The sequence below is a fragment of the Dunckerocampus dactyliophorus genome, chromosome 2 (assembly GCF_027744805.1).
Source record: "Dunckerocampus dactyliophorus isolate RoL2022-P2 chromosome 2, RoL_Ddac_1.1, whole genome shotgun sequence".
NCBI classification, from domain to species: Eukaryota; Metazoa; Chordata; class Actinopteri; order Syngnathiformes; family Syngnathidae; genus Dunckerocampus; species Dunckerocampus dactyliophorus.
In genome coordinates, this window is record NC_072820.1 from 28,250,937 (window position 1) to 28,277,209 (window position 26,273).

At 42.2% G+C, this 26,273-nt stretch overlaps 1 protein-coding gene across 3 annotated transcripts in view; it reads left to right on the forward strand.

The window, feature by feature from the left end:
• Window positions 1–26,273, forward strand: part of LOC129176747 (microtubule cross-linking factor 1) — a 62,300-nt gene that overhangs the window by 26,055 nt on the left and 9,972 nt on the right. For 2 of the 3 annotated variants that reach the window (XM_054767102.1, XM_054767104.1), the window contains exons 4-11: window positions 7,403–7,456; window positions 7,523–8,875; window positions 10,737–10,877; window positions 18,953–19,054; window positions 19,125–19,346; window positions 22,262–22,366; window positions 22,460–22,627; window positions 25,996–26,268. In XM_054767102.1, coding sequence (XP_054623077.1) covers window positions 7,403–7,456; window positions 7,523–8,875; window positions 10,737–10,877; window positions 18,953–19,054; window positions 19,125–19,346; window positions 22,262–22,366; window positions 22,460–22,627; window positions 25,996–26,268 — 2,418 coding nt within the window. The remainder of the gene's footprint in view (window positions 1–7,402; window positions 7,457–7,522; window positions 8,876–10,736; window positions 10,878–18,952; window positions 19,055–19,124; window positions 19,347–22,261; window positions 22,367–22,459; window positions 22,628–25,995; window positions 26,269–26,273) is intronic. The other variant, XM_054767103.1, reaches the window with a different exon arrangement.

Consider the following 26,273-nt stretch of genomic DNA (forward strand, 5'->3'; position numbering starts at 1 on the left):
GATGAGGATTGATGAAAAATAACGTGAGTACATTCTAAAATACTTCAATTAAGTACAACCGAACTCAGTTTTGCTCCCGCTGCCGCATGCATGGTAGCGTATGTTTTTTTTTATTGTAGCGTCGCTGGGAGCACGTCCTGTTCCCAGCCTAATTTGCGGTAATGTTTTGGTGCAAATGCTCTTCAAGTTACATGTTTGACCAGGAAATAGCAAGCTCAAAAGAAGACGGCTTTTTTATGTGGAACAACTGACAGTTTGTGTGGATCTTGTGAATGATTGTGACTGAGCTAGGACTCAGTAATTAAAGTCTACACACGACGGCTTCATTGATTGAAAAACGAAAATTTTCCGTGCATGAAGCTTCTACTTGAGTTGGTAATTTGGCCGCTATATGCAGTCAGATATTGACCAAGGGAGACCAAATGGGTGGCCGCTGGCCGCGTTAGACAGGAGACTGCTATACACAGGGTCTATAACATGTAAATTTGCTGCGGGGGATTTTTCAGTGGCCGCTATAGGCAGGTGGCCGTTCTATAAAGGTGGCCTCTAAGACAGGTTTAACTGTACTTCCTAAAATGGTTGTGATATCCTAGGTCCTGCTCTCCCATGTTGGTTGACATTCTTCAGTCTTTCTGAGATGATTGAGCATCCAGGGCCAGAACACATGCACACCACCCAAATAGAAAAAGGACAGCTGAGGTCACAGGTTAAATCACTTTCTTGTCTACAAGTCAAACGTTCAAGTCCATTGTCTTGCTTTTTAGGAGCTTTCAAAATGAGAACACTATTGATTTGAATGACATCTTGACCCAGAATGGCAACAGTGGCTGAGATCAAAGCAGTCACAGAATTCAATGGGCCTCATTCACGAACATCTTCTTAAAAGTCTTCTTAAGAAGTGTACTTAAGAAGGCGTGAGTTGGACACTGCGCCACATTCACAACACGTTCTTAAGTAGGGATAATCGTTCGCATCGGTGTTCTTAGGTTGATGAATGCCAACTGCGATGCCCGTGCATGTGAGGCCTAATTTGCATAGGTCACCACCTATTATTTCCTATCCAAGGTAAAAAATGTGCCGTGCGCAACCGGCAGCTGGAGGCGGAGATGGCAAAGCGCAAGGGCAAGACTGAGGAGCAGCTGGACAACAAACGAAAGAAAAAGTTCAATTCTACTGAAATAGAGGTGCTTTTACAAGGAGTGACCAAACACAAGACCACCTTATTTTCAAGTGTATCCACCGGTCATCAGAGAGGGGGACAAAAAAAAAAGAGAGACAAGAGACAAGGACAACAGCAGCAACAACAACAATTGTGACAACAAGAACAGAACAACAGAAACATACAGAACTACATCAGCAAATAAATGTCTGTGACAACTATAAAGACGAACAAGGACATAAGGACAAAGGACAAAACAATATCAACAACCACAATGACCACGCTGTCAATGACAATCACACATAATAGTAGTCATGAAATGATGAACTATGATAGTGATCACAATGACAATACTGCATTGAAACAGTCACACATAATAGTAGTAATGAAATGATGAACTATGATAGTGATCACAATGACAATGCTGCATTGAAACAGTCACACATAATAGTAGTAATGAAATGATGAACTATGAGAGTGATCACAATGACAATACTGCATTGAAACAGTCACACATAATAGTAGTAATGAAATGATGAACTATGATAGTGATCACAATGACAATACTGCATTGAAACAGTCACGCATAATAGTAGTAATGAAATGATGAACTATGAGAGTGATCACAATGACAATACTGCATTGAAACAGTCACACATAATAGTAGTCATGAAATGATGAACTATGATAGTGATCACAATGACAATACTGCATTGAAACAGTCATACATAATAGTAGTCATGAAATGATGAACTATGATAGAGATCACAATGACAATACTGCATTGAAACAGTCACACATAATTGTAGTCATGAAATGATGAACTATGATAGTGAACAGAATGACTAACTGTAATGCACATCATTGTAAAAAAAAAACTATAATCATACTGCTGCTATCACCGTCGCTGTAATAAAACCAACAACATAACACCCTGGTTAACTCAGTGAGTAATGTGGGGAAGCACGTATGTACTGTGAGTGTGCAGGTATCTCTGTATGTGGGGAAGTCTTCATATATATAAAGGTGCAAGAATGTGTGGGCGTGTAATTGTCACTGAGAATGCATGAAAGGAAAGGGGCCGCCTTCCAGCTCCCAGAGAGCCCCGCCCCAAATAGCCAGGCCGAGCCCCTGCCGTCAGAAGGCCACCAGGCCCACAGGGGCAGGCAGCACAAAGATCAGTGCCCCAAGAGCCAGCCCAGAGAGCCCTCCCCCCCGGGAAGACCAGCAAGGGGCCGAAGAGAGGTAATCCCAGCCAAGGACAGGGCGCCAGCGGGCCGAAGGACTGCCAACCCCTGAGACCAGCGAGAGATCACACCCCACAAAGGCAGACGAGTACTGGGGGCCACAAACCGGCAGGCCCAGAGACGCCCCCACAACCGGAAAGAAGCCCGCCCGCGCCGGAAGCCGGAAAAAATAAATAAATAAATTAATTAAATAAAATAAAAGAGGACAGCTACGAAAAGCTGGTCTCTGTGTCCTTGAGGGGTGTATCTGTGTGCATGTATATGGGGTGTATGTGGATGATAGCTAATGATGCAGTTAAAATCGGGGGACAGCTGCCGCTCGGAGGGTCCCTCACCTGACCAGCCCCCCCAAACCCTAAGTGTCTACTCTGCGATTAAAATGGGGGGGCAACAGGTCAGTGGCACGGCAAGGCAGCTCCCCTCCCCAACCACGCCCGACCGTAGGCCACCCCCCAAAGTCCTATATATACTGTATGTGAGGTGGTGCAGTGGCACAGGAAGGACGGGGACCCCACACCTCAACGCCGCTCAAACCGAGCAGGGGGGGGACCAAGGACACATGACCGACCGGCCACCCACCACAGCCCAGGCTCGGGCGAGCCACAGGCCGCAGGACACACCACAGGACACACCACAGGCCCTACCCGGCCCGCCAGGATGCCCAGTCTGGCCCTAATTAATACAGCAGCCCCGTGCTCTGGCTCAAGACGTGGCCGGGGGCACATGTCATTATCTGGGGGTGCTACGTGCGCAGTAGGCACACCACGTTTCATTGCGATGTTATTCTGATGATCCTGAACACCTGCAAGAACAGAGAGGGAAGCCTGAAGCCTGAAGCAGGACATCAAATATTCGTCGCTTTCAGCAAATAAATCTCCATAGTCCCTATACATTCTCTCTCTGCACAGCGCACGTCCAGCCAGCTACCTTTTTTTTTTGATGAATTAGGATTTGAATATATATTTATCCATGGAGTATATTTTAGTTGTTTTGATGCTAAATAATTGTTGGGATATTTTATTTGCACTACATTTTTTGGGATCAGGTTGCAAAATCCATCATGAGGGCGATTGCGCATTGAAAGTGCAAGCTTTGCTTGTGCGTAAGAGTCCTCCTGAGCGTTCGTAGAATTTGTTCTTAGATCTAAGAACTGTGAGTTAAGAACACGTTTCGTGAATGCCAAAAATCTTCGTAAGAAGGCTTTAAGAACACATTTGTCCGTAAGAACGTTTTGTGAATGAGGCCCAATGTTCTTAGTCTTGTTTCATCTTATCTTCTTAGACTTTTTTAAAGAATACTGTAGGTCTTTCAGAACAAAACACTGTTGATTTGAAATAACATCTGACCCGATAGGGAAACTGGGTGTCAGGAAGGCGTCTGGAGGAGGAGCTTTACAAGCTGGCTGGCTGTGCTAAAGTACGTTAGTAAATGTTGATAGCTCGGCCTTTTAGCTCCCTTCCCAGCGCTGCTCGACTTATTTTGCGCTGATGTGTGGACACAGGTTGGAGTGCAGGGATGAACCGCATTACATTTGCACCAGACGTCGTCCTTCTAATCCAGCATCTCCCCAGACAGAGATTAGTTGTGGCACCATGGCAAAGAATTAGGGCAGCACTGGTGTTAAGATGAAGCAGTGGGACAGGGTTGGGCATTGAGTGGGCGGGGTTGGTCATGTGACCCACATGGTATGCACCAGTCTGAAAGATGAGTTAACGGAGTATGACAAGGAGCTAGATAAAAGTAAAAGACAGGAAGTGTTTCTTTTGTCATGCATGTATTCGGTAATTAAGTACCAGCGGTCAACAATTGTGAAGTTCCCGCCGTGCATGATCTCCACCTCTACAATGCAACCCGACAGAGACAGACAGACACACTCCTCCTTTGCCTGGCAGCAGCTCGCCTTACTTGCAAAACATGCATGGGTGTCCAAAGTGTGGCGCAGGGGCCACAATGTGGCTAATTGCAGAAATAAGATAAGATAATTACATCTAACAGCAGCAATTGCCTGTGAGAAAATACATGTAATGCAAATCCACAACTTCACAGAGTGAAAGAGAAAATATTGCATTATTATGATGTATTACTATTTATTGTTATGATCATTTATTTGGTCTAAAGAATGTAGACAATAATATAATTTAGTGTCAATGTGTGGGACAATAAACCTTTTATAGTGCACCTGCATAGTTTTGTGGTTCAGTTACATGAAAAAGTTTGCCCAGTCATAATTTTTCATTCTACTTTTCTTAAAATTAATGTTCAAATCTCATCTTGTCTCACTCTCATGGACCAAATCTCATGCATCGTCTCGTCTCGTAGTAATGTTACTTTTTTTTAAATTAGCAAATTTAAAACTGCATTTTGTGTTCAGTTGCGTTGTCACTGACTAATATTTACATTTGTTTGATGATGTGAAACATTTAAGTGTGACAGACATGCAAAAAAATAAGAAATCAGGGGCAAACACTTTTTCACACCACTGTACACTGTACACAGTAAGGGCTGGTGGCATTTTTTTGGGTCTACTTGATTTTTTTTGTTCCATAACCATCAGGATCTTTGAAGAAGTTTCAAATGACCGTCTTACTGCGTCCAACCTCAACAGTAATGGCTCGCTGCAAGAGGCTGTGTTTATGCAACTTAACAATCTGTCTGTGTTCAAAGAGAGAAAGCTTTTTTGCCTTTGCCATCAAGAGATCATGACAGTGTGAATACCTGACACAAAATCACATTCAATCCACATTTTTGACTTTTGATCAGCTGATTAACCAACTATTTCACTTCAGTGATTTTTGCAATAAATTGCTTACTCAAAATGTTATTTTGTTTCACTCCCATTTCTTCTTTTTGCATTTTGAAGCTCTACTTAGAACCTCCTTAAGAGCCAACAGTGCAAAATGTGTGGTCTTAAGATTTTGGCAGATACTAGACATATGGGCAATTATATATTGCGAAGCCATTTAACGTACGCCATACAATGTGGGTGGAGCCTTAGAGACTCGCCAATCGACACAAAACGCAAATAACTCGACTCCACAAGGACTTGTACAGTAATTGTTGTGTATGAGGAAGATGACAGCCTTAAGAGACCCATATGTCACTTCCTCAATTAGTAACAATGCCTCCTTGTGGCGACAGGAAGTGGCAACAAAACACATGCTTGATATAAAAGCCCACTCCTCTGAGTTAATTTATTGAATCACTTTCGCATTAAAAAGGGTACATTAAACAGATTGATGATATGAATCATGATGTTTCATTACACGTGGGTGGGTGGAGCCTGGCGTCAAAGACTGTTCCTTCCCATTAATCATCAGAGTCATAACTTCACTTTATATTGTTAGATCTCCTTTAAAACTGAAATGAGTGTCAAGGGTTCGGGTTTGATCATGATTACATTTTGATATTGACACCAATGACGCCACCAACTGGTGGAAATGCATAACTACTGCTTTTTTATGGTGGGTTGGGACATAGCCACATGGCCACCTTGGCACCAGCGTTGCCCCCTCGTGGTTGAAAATTATATACCGCACTTTCATTCCAGCAGAGCAGTTCATTGGCCAATGGCTGCCATGGTGGCCGACCAGAGGGAGCTCAAGGAGCTCATGAACTGTCAATGAACTGCTTTGCTGGACGAAATGTATTATGGGGAAGAAGTTAAAATAGTTTAAAAAATGTTAAACTCGTATTGCTACTTGTCTTGTTATTTCTTAGGTATATCTTTTGAGTGTTAAGTTGCTGTGTGATGATTTTAGCGCTCTTTGTAAGATGACACAGTGAGTGACTGTTATATTGAGTAATGACCTCCTGCAATTTCCAATGGGTTGACAAGCTTGTTGTGAGTTTCTTTATAGCTTGTGATTGGCTCCTGCCGGAGAAAGAGCTACCGTTTTCTCACTGACTTGCGAGCGGCACAGCATTTAAACGATTAGTAGTAGTTCTGAAGTATAGGAGATGTCACGAGATTCGAACATGGACATAAATTAGCCTCACCACTGTATAAGCCGAAGGGTTCAAAGTTGAAGAAAAAAGTAGCGGATTATACAAAGGAAATTACGGTACTTTATCAAAATGTTGGCACTTGCAACTTTGTTTGGCTCCATTTTGAGTTATTTTGCAGCTGTGACCAAAAGAAAAGCAGAGACTTGAGGTGAGAAACACTATTGAATTCAAGAAATAAGTCATGGCCAAACAGGAAGGTGGTGTTCGTGTTGATCTTGCTGCCACATTGTATCTTTGGCAACAATCACGTAAAGGTAAAAGTAATTTTAAATATTCATTTTATTTCATTTGTTGCATTTATATGCATTCCCAATTGTTTTCAACGTGTTAAACTATAATTGTAAAACTAAAAAACATATTTTGTGTTAACATTTTTGGCTTTCTGGAACGGATTAATTAGATTTACATGATTTCTTATGGGAGAAATGGATTCAATTAGAGTATGTTTAGGTTAGAGTCGGACCTTCTGAAATGGATTAACGATGGCAACCAAATTTCAACTGGAATAAAAATTTGTGATAATAACACAGTACGTAATATAACCTGTAGTAAAAAACCTTAAATAACTTATTTTCCTGCTTCTTCTTGGTTTCTTCCTACCTTCCATTTACATTGAATAGATAAAAGCATCTGCTTGGTAAGATCACGTTGGCCTCGTTTCCGTTTTCTCCAGACATTTTCTGACACGATTATCTGCAGGATGCATCTCCAAACATGATGACGCAGGCTCAGATCATCATCATCACCGTCACAATCTGATCTTGAGTCTTAAATACATGAAATACTTCCTTCTATCATCAGACTTTGACCTGATGGCGGTAATGTTCACGTTACATAAGATCCCCAACAAGGATTAATGGTCTGCCGTCCTACTGATGTGTTCATTTATGGGATTATTGATAGAAATCTTGAGCACATCTCCTCTCCTGAACATCTCACTATTTTCTCTCCGTTATGTTAGTTAACAAATGTCTGTTTGTTTCTCTTGTAGACTGCACTGAGGCGACGAGGGAGCTCATTTAAGGACAAGAAATCCACCAGTCAGGTAAAAAAAAATCTATTGATGTCATATTATTATTCATAGTACAGTAGTTCTGTGTCTGTTCACTAGGAAGACAGTGCTGATCTCAAGTGTCAGCTCCAGTTCTCCAAAGAAGAGTCCACCCTGATGCGTAAAAAGATGGCCAAGCTGGGCCGGGAGAAGGACGAGCTGGAACAGGAGCTGCAAAAGTACAAGTCGGTCTACGGTGATGTGGACAGTCCACTCCCACTGGCAGAGTGCTCGGGCGGTGGCCCTCATTCAACCCGGGAGGCGGAACTGCGACTGCGCCTCAAACTGGTGGAGGAAGAAGCCAACATCCTGGGGAGGAAGATTGTGGAGTTGGAGGTAGAGAACCGAAGCCTGCGGGCCGAGAATGAGGACATCCGCTGCCAGTATGAGCGGGACTGCTTTGGCCGAGAGCCCTTCTCCAGCATGCCCTCGTCGCCTTACAGCGGCGAGGTGCTGGAGTCAGCCGGCGAGCTCCGACGCCACCTCCAGTTTGTGGAGGAGGAAGCTGACCTGCTGCGTCGCTCCATCTCGGAGATTGAGGACCACAACCGGCAGCTTACCTCTGAGCTCAACCGCTTCAAGTTTGGGCCGAGTAGCGGATTGCATGGCGTAGATGGCAGCGATGGAGGACTCTTTAAGTCAGGCAATGGCTCCAATGGAGGGATGATGATGGAGGAGCTGAAATCCGCCAGGATGCAGGTCAACGAGCTGAGCGGAAAGGTGATGAAGCTGCAATACGAGAACCGGGTCCTCCTGTCCAACGTCCAGCGCTGTGACCTGGCAGCACACCTAGGCCTAAGAACCGGCAGCCCTCGAGACAACGACATTGACAGTGATGCAGGTCGACAAGAAGCCACCGAAGATGAGGAGGCGGGACGACTCCTTCTCCTCCAGCCCAAGAGAGAAGGCCCCGTAGGAGGGGAGAGTGACTCTGAAGACCTCTTTGAGAAAACCACCACCACCTCAGGGTTCGGAAGCGTCCGACCTTCTGATGGCATCGAGCTCAGTGCTGCAGAACTCGCCAACCGCCGCAGGGAGGAGCGTGAGTCCTTTGCCAACGTGAAGCGAGAAGCCGACAGACTTGGGAAGTCTGTGGACCGCCTGATCACTGACACGGACAGTCTGATCCTGGATGGGAGGCTAGTGGTGACGAAAGGGGAAAGTCTGCAGGGAGGAGCTGGGGACCCCCAAATTCTGGACACCATCAACACCCGAATGAAGGCTTTTCGCACGGAGCTGCACATCTTTGTGGAGAAGCTGGAACATGTCGGGGAAGGACTTCGGGAAAGGACAGATGACCTGTCCCCAATGCCGAACCTCACCGAGTCCAGCAGCTTCTTGTCCACCGTCACATCTATGTCTCGAGATTCTCCCATCGGCACCTTCGGGAGAGACCTGGTGACGGACTTCCCGGTAATTTTATCTAGATCTACCTTAAAGTGCACTCATTATTAGCCCCTTAAAAATCTGAATAAGTGAGACCTTAGCGGTTTTCTGTGGTCAAACCATCAGTATTCCTCATTAATGTGAATTATTGGTACAATTTTGTACTTTTTGGCTTTCGTCTGACCTTTTGGAACGTATCAAAAAACCAAGGTACCCAGTACTTTGGGACCCTTTACAATGTAAACACCAAAAACTGCACCATACCAAACTGACCCGTACTGTCCCGCTTGGTGGAAACTGGCCTATTTAGCTTTTGCCTTTAGCAGAATCAAGTTTAAAGTGATGTTTGGTCGGGAGCCACCCAGCTCTACCACCACCAACACCGCCTACTCCCCTTACTGACCATCATTTCCTGCCACCGCCACATTGCCATCTACATCTCCATGCTCCTTGTAGAGCGCCACCCTGCTCTTGACACCTGCACGCATCGCCTGCAGATGCACCCTAACAGAGGAGGGGGCGTAGAATGACAGTAGCCCCTCCCACAAGCCTCTCGTGACGTGACTGCATGGTTGATGACGGCGTTTCTGTTATGTTTGCATGTCATTGCGCACATGTTACTAAGGAGACAAACATCACAGTGTGGTGTTGGCAGACAAAAATCAGATTTGCATGATGAAGGCAGTGTCTGTAAGCTCAGCAAGTATTCCAGAATGTTTTTGGCCTAGAAGGGAAGCCGCCTTCATCCCCTGCCTACTCCTATCTCCTCCTCCTCCTCTTCCTGCAGGGTTGGCTGGCAAAGGCCTGGTGGAGCTGGGTGGATTCAGTTTAAGGACTTCAAAGGCCCATGACCTCCTCCAAGTTCTAAAAATTACAAAATAATGGTGGGGGTCTCTCCATATGTGAGCAGGATACTTCCTGGTTCTAAGAGGATGATGTACAGCAAAGGAAGTGTTTCATTCTTCATTTTGAGACGAGAGTACAGTCAGTTCTCTCAACTCAACCGGCTAAATGAGAAAACAGATACCTCATCTGCATTTTTTATCTGGATTCTTCGTAATAATTTAGCACATGCCACCGAATTGGTGACTTTACATAAGGCATCTGTAAAGCTGAAGTGAATTATTGCTGATAGTCAGTGGATTTTGTTATAAGATGGTAGAAATCTACTTTTGTTGTTGATATAGTTTAAAAACATTTTTATTTACGGTAATGAATGCAGCATGGTAGGTGTAGCTAGCATGCGACAAGTTTGAAGCTCAATTCAAAACTCAAAAAAAGCTGAATTTGAGTCAAACTTTAGGGTGCAACTGCTGACTTTTCTGCGTGCACAGCCACGTTGTCGACCACCTTTCGCGCGCTAGCTGTCACTCTGCACCTTTTTGCCATGGTTGTCTCTCAGCTGGTTTGGTTTGGACTCATGGGTCCATCATTGCATGCGCTTCATAACGGGTATTTTGCATTTTTTCCACCCTCCCCCGAACCCCTCACTTCCCACCACCACTCCAAAAAAAAAAAAAAAATCTTCCTCCCACTGTCTTTTTGCACAGATGTTTCAGCCCATCATTTTGTTCATCCTCATTCTGGTTTTCTTCTCAGCCCTGTCGTACGCCGTTGTCTTTAAGTTGGTCTTCCTCTTTGCGCTCTTCTTTTTGCTGTAGTCCGTTTTCCACTAAGTCAAGTCTTTTTAGTTATTTCACATACGTTTACCCCCCCATTCATCGCCTATTTCACCGTTTTGTCTTTTTTTCCTGCTCGCGTTCTTTCTTCCTCACCCACTTTGTTGTCTTTTTTTGTCCACCTGCCACATCACCACAATGTCCTCCCGTCAACACACATCCACTGCCCTCTTTCACCTCCCCACCCTTCCGTCCCCCCTCACTCACAGTCCGGTCAGAGGGATGAGCTGGAGTGGCGCGTAGGACAGGAGCGAGGCATGGAGCCCCACAGCCAGGGTGGGGGCCCGACCCAGAGCAGGGGAGCTGCGGGACTCACTTGGTACCACAGACCCCTGGTTTTAAGAACAGAGGTCAGTGCCCCCTCCCTTCATCTTCCTTCTATCTACAAGTTCTTTTTTTCCTCATAAACCAGCAAAATCTGGTTAACTTCTTTGCTTTTAAGCAGTAACACAAAAAAAAAATCTAATTTCTAACATGACTGAAATAGTGACCTCATCTCTAATAGACACTTTACTGTAATCAATAAATGCAACACCTAAAAAAACCCACTTCCTTTTTGCATTCATGTGAATGAAAATGGTGCGCATTGGCTGTATTACTGTATTTACACCTTGTCAAGTACTGTTTACGTCTAGTGCACGACAATAGTATGCACATGCATATACCCAACATGGGTATGCATTGTCACCACCACTTCCTGCATCCGTGAAGCAACCGTGGCATTATTTGCTTCCACTTTGTCTCGTGTGACGCCACACAACAGCAGTCATCACCCCTAGCTTCATTAATTCTTCTATTTGCAACGGACCTACGAGATATCTTGCAGCTGCAAAAAGAGAATGCGGAAAGAGCAGGAAGAAGGCAATAAACTAGAAAAAGAAGCACAGACAGTGAGGGAGAGGGAATTGCTGACTAGAAGACATCGCTTTGGGCATTATGATCAGTTATTAACAGAAATTCACAAGGAAGATCCAAGAGGCTACAGAAATAACTTCCCTCCAACTTGCTCCAAGAGCTGGGGGAAATTAACTCAGTCATGTGAATGAGACACGCACCACCCGCATTGTTAAGGCATAGGCTGCGGTGCGTTTTTGGTGCGTTCATGACTACTTCAATGAAATTATGTGTGCCACAAATTATTAACATTTCCAAATTTTCTTTGCAGCCCCACACAGTTTACACATACTTCACACCTGTTTACCAACAATTTACTCATTGGCACGCCAGTGACACACAAAATTGTGTACCACTGCTGGATAAAATGCGTGCAAGTGTAAACAAGGCTTAACTCACAATGCGATATTCCGGTGATATTTTGATAATACGATCACGTGATAACGAATGCATTGGAAGAAAATCAGCAACGACACTTTAGAAAAGCTTGCGTAAACACATTAAACATACAAACATCCAAAAAAAAAAATCAATCCAATATGGAAATACAGTAATCCTTCGTTTATGGTGGTTAATTGGTTTCCTGACCCAACCGTGATAGGAGGACTCCTTATTTATAAGTGGAATATTTTTGTAATTAGAGCATAGAAAACCTATTTACTATCTTCTCAGTATGGTTTTAAACATTATTAGACCCTTCTAGACATGAAATAACGCCCTTATAGTCTCCTTTAGACTCCTATTACCCAATAAAGTAGACATAATAAGAAAAAATAAGACATAATAGTGACTTGTGCTTGTGTGTATTCCTGTAAATTTTTTCCAGTGCAAGGGGAGCTGAGTGGGAGCCGGACGGGAAGTGACGTATAGGGTTGAGTTGAGTTTTATCTTGTTGCGGGTTACAGCCGTAATGGTAGCTCATGTTAGGTTTTAGCCTGTTAGCTGATCAAGTCTGGTATTATCACAACGTCTCTGAATGCGTCCTCTGAATGCCATATATTTGTATTTTACTTCATTTTGCCATTTTTATGATTGGAAATGCGTAATTAATTCTTCAAATACATACAATTTTATTAAACATTAATATTTTTTTCCTAATAATAGGCCATATTTAAACACAAAACTGCATGATTTATTAATTAATATATTTTTGAAAACCCTTGCTAAAAGTGAAGCCTTGAAATTCTAAGGACAAAGTGGCAAGGCATAATTACATAATGATGTGTTCAAATAAATGCTTTTGTCAAAAAAGTTTAGTACAGTACTAATATTGTGTTGTGAGGAAATGTTTTACTGGCAGTAATAGCTACACCATCTAGCTAGCATGTCAGTTACGAATTAGCACTGCATTAGCCGTCAGCACTAGGCTGGCTACTATGGAACATATTAGCAGGAGAAATGTGAATTGATTTACTACCACCTTGGCATGCTTTTCCACGGTTCACGTCTTAAGGGTTTTTGACTTTTTATTTCCATCTGCGAGGCAGTAACATTTGTTCCACAAAGTTTGCCGACGCATCTGACGAGGCGAATGGTGTCTTTTAGAAACGTGAACAAACTTACTCCATATCCTTGAGTGTTCCATCAAAAGCCTTCAAAACAACAAGCAGGAGTAATATAAAAAAAAATAATATAACAAACAACAGCAATTCATCCAGAACTGGACCAGAAGAGTTGAGAAAGCATTGGAGTGTAGCAGCAGTTCCTGGCGTAGACATCAATAGCTCCGCCTCCTCCAGAACCGGAAGCATTTGCAATTAAAAAAAACATTTTAAACGACAAATATTTCCATATTCAAGTACACATCTAACACAGTAAATATGCCTTTCAATGTTATTTTTCACGACGGAAATAACTAGATTAATGTGTTTTGGTGTCATGAGCACTTGAAAGTATAAAATGTATAGCTACTCACCACTAATGACTGATAATTTAAGTTGATCCATGAACAATTGAAGTCATTAAGCTGTGCAGTCAGGGCCAGCAAAGCCTTCTCTGCTGGCCTAGCCACTACCAGAAGCACTGACCTACATTTACAACTTCAATTCTAATATTGGTTCCATTAAATTACATTAATTATTCCCAACAGTCTATTATCTTCATTTAGTAGCATGTTTCTTGGCTGCAGTGCTACCAGTAGTTAATGTGTATGTTAGATTTTTTTTGTCTAATCAGATTTCACCTTCTATGTGTTGCCAAGTCAGTGTAATCTGCCCAGGGCCTTCAGAATCACAAGTGCTAGTCCCTTGTCACATACACACTGTTACCAATGGGACTGTGTTTTTTTTAGCCAACCAGACTTCTGATTCGCCCCACAGGGCCAGCTTGCTGGCCCCCACTTCTGATTAGTTGATCAGAACAAATGGCAGGCCTCCAGTCCTGATTGTTTGATTAGAGCAAAACTGTTCAACAAGATAAGTTACACCCACTATCGCTGACTGTAAAGGAGAAGATGTCATCTATGGTGAGTAGATGTATTTTATTTAAAGGTTTTAGAATTTTGACGTGTTATAAGATAAAAATTGATTGTGAACAGTACCACATGTGGTGTAGAGGTTTGGCATTGTCTTAACTTTATCACCAAGCCTTTCTATTTACGCTTGTTACATTATAGCTGAGCGCCAACTTTACAAGCACCAGCAATCACCAGTGGAAGTTAGTTTGTAATGCTCAAGTTGCAAGCAGAAATGAAAGTCAGGTGTATTGATGACCATATTTTGGGCGATAAAGGGTTAATTGGGTGTCTTGCTTCATTAATAATGGCACTGCCGCGACCAACTGTGCTTCATAACATACCTCATGCATAGAAGAGATCCGTGTTGACCATTTAGCCACATGTTCGCTATATTAACAAGTAGGGTGGGGCATTCAAAGTAAAAGACAGGACGTATTTCTTGCGTCATGCATTTATTTGGTATTGAAATACAAACGATCAAAAAAGGTGAAGTATCCGCCGTGTGGGCGAGCGAGATTGGATCTCCACCTAATTTTTTAGCTTAAAAAAATTAAAAATCAAAGAGTCTCCCCTGGACAGCCCTGATGTAAATAGACAAAGACAAGTCAATAAAAGAAAAACAGTGAGCTGGCATTTTGTTCAACTACAAGCTGGAACTATTAATGAACCTCTGACAATAAGAAACTCATATATACTACCTGACACTTAATAATATAAGAGTTTCTTTCTGTTTGTGGCTGATTGGTGTAGTGGCAATCTATATTATCTATATTATTATTATATATTTTTTTTAATAATACTGGCCCTCACAGTCTGTGCCAAGAAAAATTCTGGCTGGTCAAGTTCCGACTGAAGGCCCAGGCACCAAATGCATGTAAAACTATAATTGTAGACAGGTGATGTAACGTAGCTGACTTCCGCCTGCTATTTCCATATACATTCGTCCCTAGCTACATCGCGGTTCGAACATCGCACCCTCACTCTCTTGTGTTTTTTTAAAAATTAATTAATTAATGATCGCTGTTTCATGGTTGACAATAATAATAATAATAATGACAATAATTATTAGTAAAAAAATATTGAAAGACAAGTTATATCTAGTATTCGGGTCAGTAATGTTACACAGAGACATGACATTACATTAACTTCACAGTGCATGTAATCAATCACCCATGGCATGTCCGACATAGGAGAGTGAAAAAAAGTTCTCCCATTCAGTGTGGAGGTGGTAAATATTTGGCTTCTTACTTTGTCCTTCTTCCCCACTCTGATTGAAACCCTTTCTTAAGTTTAGAATAAATAAATTAATACATCGGAAGCTAACTAGTTAGCTTGCTACGCGTCTCTTGTGCCCAGGCAATGATTCCGTAGCCTGCGCATTAGCAATGTGGTGTGAACAAAGAATAATAAGACTGTAAAGGTGACTATAGGGGTGTTATTTCATAACGACAGGGTTCTAATAACAGTATAAAAAAAAAAAAATGTGTATAGAAAAACATAAACAGGTTTTCTATGCTCTAACTACGAAAATATTCAGTTTATGAATACTGAATCCTATTTTGTGGATATTTGCTTAGTGAGGTCTTGTCTGGAGCCAATTAAACACAATAAATGAAGGACAACGGTATTAGCAAGTTAATAGGATGCTAACAAGAATGTTCTGTGATAAAAATGCATTGAGAACACAGTCGGACTCATGCAGCGTGTTACTGCATTAAGACGACAAGATGCACCATATTGTATGCTAACTCGAAAATGTATGCAAACTGAGGTAAAATTTGGGTGGAAACTGACTAACCGAGGTTCCACTGTAATAATAATAATTAATGAGTGGATTACAATTTTGAATGATGTCTTTATTCAGTATAAAAGACTGCTTCAAATTCCAGCTTAATGTGTCACAGTGATCACTTTATGATGATTTATTTCATCTCATTCACTCTACTTTTAAAGATCCACTCACACTGTTTTCCACTCCACTGTTGGCTTTCAAATATTGAATGTTTGATTTTGATTTTGCATCAAGAACTAAATGATCTTTCTACAATTCAGGATTTGACTTGAGGCTGCCAAGATAGGAAACTCATCAACGGTCATGATGGTTGTCATGTTTTTTATTTGTTTCAGACATACGTAACAAGAACATCATGTTTACATTTGCACAGTAAGAACTACCCCTTCTTCGTGTCTCAGCAATGACCGAATTCATATCCAGTGTTTTAATGTCACCATTTTTAATCGGGAGAGGAAAAGAATAGAGAAAGAAAAAAGAAAGTAAAGGAAGTTCAACTTTCAAGTGAAGTACTGTGACGTAAAGGGTAATTTTAGCACTAATTTAAATGTTTGTTTGGCTGTCATTGAAGTAAAGTTGGCTTTCATCGTTTTAAAAATCCTGTCCAATCGCACAAGTGGTGGTTGTAGCTTCAATGGCTCCCTGTGCGAGACTCTCACACAGCACAAAAAACGGGTCATCTTGTGTTGATCGCACCGTGAGTGAGATAGTGGTGAGGAGTGTTTGCTAAGCTTCTATTAGCAAATAAAACTTAAAGCAAATTTGCTTCTGACAATTTCCTGTGCAAGACTTGCTTTAGTTGTATGCACTTCATGTGAACAGTATGGGGGCATCGGTATCCCATCTGAGGGCGGCCATCTGACGCAGATATAATATGAGCAAATGAGAGCCAAGGAATTTAAATATGAATCTTTCTTTCTCCTCTCATCCTTCCCCTACAGCAGTGACTCTCAACTTGTGGGTCGCGACCCTGGAGCCGTTTTCAGTGGGTCGCGTAAAATAATATAATGGCCCGATGTACGTGAAGAAGAAGAAGAATCTTTCTTTGCTATCTTTTGTTTTTCTTAATGCCAGGGGGGTTTACGACAAAACTGTAAAGGCAAAGCGTTATTTTTATTTGGCAAATATCTTAATACTTGTTGTTGACCTACCAACATGGATGAATTTGTCGTACACAGCATGCAATTTGACTCTTGTATACGCTCGTATGCTTCACTGCGCTCCATTTTGTTGCATTTGGCTGGTTTCAGTTTTGAGTTCAGTCTGTACAGTACAGACAAATAAATAGATTATCTGTTTCTCAATAGTATTTTAAAATTTACGGGTTTTCTGAGAAAGTATAGAGAAAAACACCCTCCCTCCTCGTCTCACACAAGGTCTCATAACTTTAAATCTAAAAAAGATGTGTTTCTTCTTGATAATTGGAGACCTATTTGTTTACTCAACAATGATTATAGAATCATTGCGTTGAATTTTGCCAAAACAATTCTAGAGGTCTTCATCACAATAATAGATGAGACTCAGTCAGGTTTTATGAGAAATCGGCATGCATCTAACAATATTAGACTTATTTTGGACTATTCTGACCTAATTTCTGAAAAAAGTTTAATTCTCTTCCTTGATTTCTATAGGGCAGGGGTCACCAACGTTTTTCCTTGTGAGAGCTACTTTTACAAAATGAAAATGGCCAAGAGCTACTCATTTTTGTAACATTTATTTTCAGAGCTTATTTTAAACCCAAACAAAGTGAATATGCTTGTTTTACCAGAACATTAACAAAATGCTGGTGTTCACAACTCACATTTTGTATTTCAGAATGCATTTCTTTCTACTCTTCTTTCATTATTAACTGAAAACCTGAATGAAAAGCAGGCTTGCGGGCACCTCATGTGGTCGTGGGGGGCTAGCTGGTGCCCGTGGGCACCACGTTGGTGACCTCTGCTATAGGGCCTTTGGTACAATTGAGCACCAGTTAATTTTTCACTGTTTAAAGAAATTAGGCTTTGGTGACTTTTTTAGATTCTAGGCAGCACAGTCTTTAACTTGGTGTGATTAAAGTCTCCACGATGAAGAAGCTCGCTGGGTGTTTGTTCTGTTGTCTGGTGACGCTGTCATGCAGCCTGCTCATAGCTACGTCAGCATTAGCTCACGGGTGGATGTACACAGCAATTACCAACACTTGGGTTATTTCCCTGTGCGGTCCGCGTGGAAGATTGTACGTCCTGCTAGGTACGGGATGTTTCCATGCAGCCGGGTCTCTGTTATCACCATGATACAGAAGTTTATCCGGTTGTTTACGTTCCATAGTTTCATCTCATCCATCTTATTAACCAAAAAGAATATGTTGGTGAGAAAGACGCTTGGAACCGCTGGTTTATGTGGGGTTGCAGTTAGCCTATCTTTGATGCCGGTTCGTTTGCCTAATTTCCGGTGTCTTTAGCAGTGCGTATCCTCTCCGGGAATGAGTGGAACCCTTCTGGGAGAGTCCAGCCTGCCCAGTGTTGTTTCAGGCTGGTAAGTTCAGTTCGGGTGTAAGTCCTGCTCAGTGTGTAGCTGCTGGCTGAAAGACAGCACCGAGTGGCTGCGTCTACACACACCACCACACACGCCAATGATGGCGTCATCATAATGCGCTGTAAATGTACTTCTTGTTCTTGTTTGTGCTATTCGCTTGCTACGCCGACATGAGGTGCGTGTCAAGATTCAAGCTTGAGTGGGAGGAGAAGGATGTTGAGTGGGGACGTAACATCAGACACACAGCTGCAGATATCTGCTGGAGAAGAGTGCGCCATAAAAAGAGAGACAACATCACACTGCTGGAGCTCACATTGTGTTTCAAACACTCCCTTTAAATGTAAATTTGTTATTTGAGAAGTTTGAGTTGAAAGATTTCCTCAATTTGGGTCACTGCTTGTCATTGAGGGTCATGGTGGGTCCCGCAGCCCAACCAGTTGAGAACCACTGCTCTAAAGGATGCTGCCCATGTGGTCTATAGCTAAAACCGACTCACTGACTCACCGCAAGCTCAGTGCTCAGTGGTTGACAGTGATGTAACTATGACATATTACACGGCACATCTGCGTGCATTCTTTCAGTAATCCCCGAGGTGAAGGGAATGAGGCGGGATTAGCAGGGTGCTGTGTGATTTGTGTCCGACATTGGAATGACAGGCAAAGTGAGGCTGAAAGTCACCACTGAAGCAGAATCATGACATTGCGAATAAACAGAGAAGGCTTGTTTGTGATGCGACTAACTAGCATCTCTGCTGTTGTGCATTCATTCAGCTGAGGGACCCACCCGCTGCCGACAGTCACCTCCGTGTGGATCACGAGCGAAGGATGAGAGTTGCAAGGGATGAACGGGAAGCTGTCGCCTCGCTGTCTCAGGTACAAGAGCAGGCCACGTCCAAATTTTCTTTCATTTGTATCTCTTAATATGTTTTGTTTGTTCTTGCAGGAGGATGGGCGCCTGTGTGCCGAGGCCCAGCATCCAGGCCTGGAACTGCCAGGCCTTCAGAGCCCAGAGTCTTCCTGGGCTCTGGAGAGGACAGCGCTGCAACAAGAGGTCCGCCTCTTCAGACGCAATACCACCATCTTCTACATAAAGCTCAGGTCCATCCTGGCACAATGGAGGCTTGGACACAAAGACAAGGCGCTGGACGAGGATGCACAGCCTGAGGTGGCCTTTATTTGTCAGGAAGTGTGTTTGAGGAAGATTGCAGCATTGTTGTGTAGAAAGAAAGCATATTCATGTTCATAATTTGTTAGTGTGTTATCTCTCCCTGAGGGGCAACATAAGTGAATTAATGACTCCACCATCATTTTCCGAGGTTATTATTAGCCTCCTCTATCTGTTTGCTTCCACTTTTATTGGTACCATCCATTTTCAAGGCCACCTGGAGTACCATCACATAAGTCAACTTTGCATAGATATAACATTTCAAGAAACTATTCATCCGTTGATCTTTCACCTTATTGTTGATAAAAAAAGAAAAAAACAAAAAGGCATAAAAATACAGTAATCCCTTGTTTATCTTGGTTAATGGGTTCCAGACCCGACTGTGATAAGTGAATTTCGGCAAAGTAGGATTACTTATTTGTAAATACATTGGGCCTCATTCACGAACATCTTCTTAAAAGTCTTCTTAAGAACTGTACTTAAGAAGGCGTGGGTTGGAAACTGCGCCACATTCACGACACGTTCTTAAGTAGGGATAATCGTTCGCACCGGTGTTCTTAGGTTGATGAATGCCAACTGCGATGCCCGTGCATGTGAGGCCTAATTTGCATAGGTCACCACCTATTATTTCCTATATAAGGTCAAAAATGTGCCGTGCGCAACAGGCAGCTGGAGGCAGAGATGGCAACGCGCAAGGGCAAGACTGAGGAGCAGCTGGACAACAAACGAAAGAAAAACTTCAATTCTACAGAAATAGAGGTGCTTTTACAAGGAGTGAGCGAACACAAGACCACCTTATTTTCACGTGTATCCACCGGTCATCAGGCCATCCAAAAAGAGTCGGCATGGAGCACCATTGCAGGAAACATAAATGCCATTTCCACGGAGAAACGCACCACCGCAGAGGTTAAAAAGAAGTGTTTTGACTTAAAATAGACTCAAAAAAAAAGATTGGACTGCACCGGAGGGATCTGGAGGAAACGGGAGGTGGGCCATCAATCAGAAACCAAACCATTTCGGAAACTCTAGAAAATATTTACACAATCATGATGGAAAAATAAAGTCAAAATACATAGTTTGTGTGTGACAATATATTTTTTCTGTGGTTACATTTGATTAGACGCTGCCTAATTAATACAGCAGCCCCGTGCTCTGGCTCAAGACGTGGCTGGGGGCGCATGTCGTTATCTGGGGGTGCTACGTGCGCAATAGGCACACCACGTTTCATTGCGATGTTATTCTGATGATCCTGCACACCTGCAAGAACAGAGAGGGAAGCCTGAAGCCTGAAGCGGGACATCAAATATTCGTGGCTTTCCGCAAATAAATCTACATGGTCCCTTTACATTCTCTCTCTGCGCAGCGCACGTCCAGCCAGCTACTTTTTTTTTTGATGAATTGGGATTTGAATATATATTTATCCATGGAGTATATTTGAGTTGTTTTGATGATAAATAATTGTTGGTATATTTTATTTGCACTACATTTTTTGGGATCAGGTTGCAAAATCCATCATGAGGGCGATTGCGCATTGAAAGTGCAAGCTTTGCTTGTGCGTAAGAGTCCTCCTGAGCGTTCGTACACTTTGTTCTTAGATCTAAGAACTGTGAGTTAAGAACACGTTTCGTGAATGCCAAAAATCTTCGTAAGAAGGCTTTAAGAACACATTTGTGCGTAAGAACGTTTCGTGAATGAGGCTCAATATTTTTTTGCATAAAAAACCTGTTTACAACCTTCTTAATACGCTTTTTAGCATTATCAGAACCTTCTAGACATAAAATAACATTCCTATAGTCACCTTTACAATCCTATTACCCAATATAGTAGACATAATAAGAGAAAGTAAGACATTTAAGACATAAATAAGACTCTTAAGCCTGATGCTTGTGTGTCTCATCTAACGTTACAGCAACATTACTGACACCAGTGACCAGTGTAGAATACTACATATCGTCACAACCAGGGTTGTCTTCGACTGAGAATTTTCTTAGTCGAATATGATTAATTTGATTTTGTCCATAGTCGATTTATTGTCGAATGTTGTTTGTTTGTTTTTTTTCTGCAAGTGGGCATGTTACTTGGGATGTCTTCAAGTGCAAGTGGGCATATGTATTTTACAAATAGACACAGAGACTTGCAGGCAGATGCTAAAACACCGCATGAACAGGAGCCAACGCTTCCTAGTTCTCTCCTTCTACGGACGTATTTCCTAAAGCTTGCTCTAACCCAGCATGCAGAATGTCACTAACATCTATTGCCCACACCCTGGACAGCAGCTCAGAACTACACAATATCAAGCCTGGGTGTTGCTGAGAAATTGAACTTAGGTGTGAAAAAAACACAGTTAAGTTATGTTTTAACCAGTGGGGGAATCACTTTGTAGGTTTCGATTTTTTTCTCCCTTAATAGTAAAAAGTTTCATTTAAAAACTGTGTTTTGTGTGTCATTGTGTGTCAGTTGTGTTGTCATTAATTTGATTATATGAAATATGGGCCGCACGGTGGCCTAGTGGTTAGCATGTTGGCCACACAGTCTGGGTTTGAATCTCCGTTGGGCATCTCTGTGTGGAGTTTGCATGTTCTCCCCGTGCGTGTGTGTTTTTTCTCCGGGTACTCCGGTTTCCTCCCACATTCCAAAAATTAGGTGAATTGCTGACTCTATGAATGAATGTGAGTGTGAATGGTTGTTATTCTATATGTGCCCTGCCATTGGCTGGCCACCAGTCCAGGGTGTACCTCGACTGAAGTCAACTGGGATAGTGAGGATAAGCGGCATAAAGATGGATGGCTATGAAAGTGTGACACACCACTGTAACTGTATGCATATTTGTTTGGCCTTTTTACAGCGTTGATTTTTTGTCCTAAGGTTTTTTTGTCTTATATTTTGATTATTATTGTCCTCTGCATTTGGACAAGTGGGAGGACGCACCGGACCTTGGAGGGGAGACGCAGCATGGAGAGGGCGACGGGTCCGACCCAGGGCCCATGTCACCTGATGCATATCTGGAGTGCCAACAACAGGTAATAACATATTTTGGGATAGTCCCACAAATACTGTTTGACTTGAACATCGGTCATACTCATCACGGACGATTATATGATTTGTGTTTGCAGTTTGGTGATAACCGGCGAATGCTTCAGGCGCTGCGCATCCTCCTGGAGCAGTTTCGGGAGGAGTTGCGCGAGGAGGACGCACGGCGCTGCCAACTGCAGCGGGCCTATGCCAACGACAAAGCCGCCTGGGAGGTCAAATGGGCCGAGATAAAGTGTCAGCTCGCTCAGGTATGCAGATGGCCACTCAGCTGGACCGCCTTAAAGGGACAGGACACAATTTGATGACAGTAAACATATTGCTAAACCCTGCGAAACGAGCCAAAAACAATTGAGCTATAATTAGTAATGAGAGAAATGAGATGAGTCTTTATCCTTGGTTTAATCAAAAGTGACAAATCAAATTGTGTGAATGCTAAAAGACGAGGCAAAAACTACATTACTATTATTATATGACTATGAATACAAATACAAATGTCTTTTCACAGTGTCCTGTATGTCATATTTGATAACGCGTTTTCGTCAAAATGAATGCCACACGCGACCTTTGTACCATGTAACGTCTCCCAACCAATCAGCAAAGACAGGCAATGAAAACACTTGAATCTGATATAATGAAAACATACCAGCATTTAGTCTTACTATAGCATTATTAAAAATCCAAGTTGGCTGAATACAGTAATTCCACGCCACTTTGCGCTTCGAATTTTGCGGCTTCACTCTGACGGTTTTTCAAAAACATATTAATTAATAAATCATGCTTTTTGTAGTTGAATACAGCCTATTATTAGTCAAAATGTCTTATTTTCTCTTATTATATTAACATATAATACTACTGTATTGGTTAATATCAGTGTAAAGGTGACTATAGCGTTATTTCATGTCTAGAGGGCTCTAATAATGTTAAAAAGCATATGTAGAAGGGAGCAAGCAGGTTTTTCTATGCTCTAACTACCAAAATATTCCATTTCTAAATAACAAATCCTACTTTGCGGAAATTCACTTGTCACAGTTGGGTCTGGAAGCAATTAACCAATTCTAAACAAAGGACGACTGTATACATTTTGAAAAAGCAAAGTAAAGTAAAAACTAGGGTTGTGAACGATAAGGAGCAAAAGATTCCGATGCGCTGGTAAGAGACTCCTGTATCGATAATAATCAGCCATTAATCTGTAGATTCACCGATTTTGGAGACATCCACAGGGTGTCGCGAGAGAAGCAATCGTTTGACAGTGTCTGATGAACAATGCGATAAATTGCCATGGCTGAAGACGAGAATGATAACGCGCCGGCTAGCTAGCTAGGGCCAGCACTAGCTAGCTAGCCAGCTAGCTGGCGTTCGAACACCAAAGTTTGGAACGTCTTTGAATTAATTTCAAGAAGAGTGCAAAACTTGACCAGCCAGGCCAACAGAACCGAGTATGGTAACTTTTCTGCTTTGTAACATGATTATTTTGAAATGTGGTGCCTGGAGTGTTGAAATTACTATGCTTAATCTGAAATGTTGTATGATTACCATTGCTATTACATTTTGAGTATGGGATTGTTTACTTTTCCAAGCTAAAACAGCAATTTCATTGCACCCGTGTGGCAAATAGTTCGATTTACTTTTCTGTGCTTGGAAGAGATGTGTCATTATTTAAGGGGCTTTACAATATTTATTTATTTTGCAGTATTAATTGGAGAGAAGGTTAAGACTTCTGTCTCTCATTGTTCTATTTTATATCGATAGATGTAGATACAGATTGATTGTCATTGCACACGGTATACAACGAAACTTAGTTTGGTGGCTCCACATCCATTTCTAGCAAGCATGACATGTTGAAACTTCAATGTTCCCAATCCAAATTTATTGGTTATAAATAGATATAAGATATAGAATGTAAAATATTGATCCAAAATATTGAAAACGATGTTCATTCAGCAAGTCTTTTTTTTGGTCTGTGTTCCAAACAATGTATGTTATCTTGTTGACTTTATTTGTGCCAGTGCCTGACAGCATGCAGAAACACATTAGAAAATACTGTAAGAATGCCACTTTCATATAATTGGCATCTTTGTTTTATAATGTAAGATTAATATGTACATCAACAAACATTAACAGAAGAATTTAATCGAATCGTATTGTTTGTAAACAGCAGCGTATTGAATCATTGTGTTTTTAAAATATATTGCTTTTGAATCGTATCGTAACCTGTATATCTAGATTTAAATCAAATCGTCTATCACAGTGGTTCCCAAACTTTTTACAGTCATGTATCCCTTCAGACATTTGACATGAAGCCATGTACCGACTACTCCTGCACACTTCAAAAACATAAACCTTCATTAGCTTGAAATATTGAACAAAATTAATTGGTTAATTAATTTTGTAGTAATTCTGGGTCAAAAATGTGTATTTGTCATGGTCACATTTTGATCAAGTTCTCCTCACACTCGTAATTGTGGGTGATAGGTGGTAATTGTTTTTCATTTTTATTCACATACCCCCTATCACAATTGGCGTACCCCACTTTGGGAAACTAGGGTCTATCACAAAGATATCTACATCCCTAGTAAAAACTGGTAATTTTCTTGGGTTAAAATTCTTGAATTTCCAATTATTTGACCCATAAATGCTCAATAAGGTTTTTTCCAACAACATGTTAATAAATTATTTTATTGATATAATTAAGTGAGTGATGTCACGAAGTCACCAAAGATCATAGCACTTAGTAAGCGTCCAATCAGATGGTGCTCATGGTGCATCCCCTATAGCTGTGGTTCTCAATTGGTTTGGCTGCAGGACCCACCAACACCCCTCAATGACAATTGGTGCCCCAAATTGCGGGAATTTTCCAACTCAGACGGCTCATATATCTTTTATTTTAAGGGACTGCAGCACTGAGACGCTGTCACTTTATGGTGACCTATTCTCCAGCAGATATCTGCAACTGTGTGTCGGATGGCCTGCACTTTAAGTCTCCACTCTATGTCCTTCCTCTCCCACTCAACCGTGACAGTCGCCCAGAAACATGGCATGCACTTTGCACCAGCAGAGCAAGCAAATAAGCAACCAACTAAGCAAGCAAAGTTGGTTTCACAGACATTGGGTCATTACATTATTTTTTTTCCCCAGGCAAAGACCCACAACCCCCTGAAAACAGCTCTGCGACCCACTTTTGGGTCCCGATCCAACAATTGAGAACCACTACCCTAGACAGCCTATCACAGCCACTAGGGGTCATATTTAATAATACATTTCATACAAATGTGTTCTTCCTCGACCCCCACAACTTTTTAGAGAGCGTGTGTGATAAAGTGCAGCGAATTATTTAAGCAGTTTTGGGTTTTGGGAGTGTGATTATCCATCCGCCAGCTCTGACTCTTAATCTTCACGGCTTTACATGGTTCATATTCTTCCACGGAGCCACGTGGAGGTCAATGGGTGCCTGATGGGACCTAATTTATTTAGCATTCTCTGATAGTATCACACTGAGGTTCTTTCATGCTCTGTAGCCTGCAGAATATGTAGATTTTTAGAATCATCACTTATCAGGGAGACAACTGTGTGGTTTGAAATGTGCTGAAGTGACTGAGTTTTAAAATGTGTTGCCCAGGCGCAGGAGGAGATCTGTGGCAAAGTGAGAGGCCAAGCTCCGGGAGGCGAAGGAGAACTTTCCCGAGACCCAGAGTGGGCCCTGAAGCAGGAGCGTGAGGAGCACCGGCGCCTTCTGGCCGAGAGCCACAACACCTTGCTGGACCTCCGCCGTAGGCTGCAGCATGGCGAGAAGAGGTGGAGCCGCGAGAGGTCTGAGCTCCTGGAGCACTTTGACCACCAGAGGCAGGAGTGGGACAGCGGCACCCAGGAGCTTCACTGGAAAATGGAGAGGGTGAG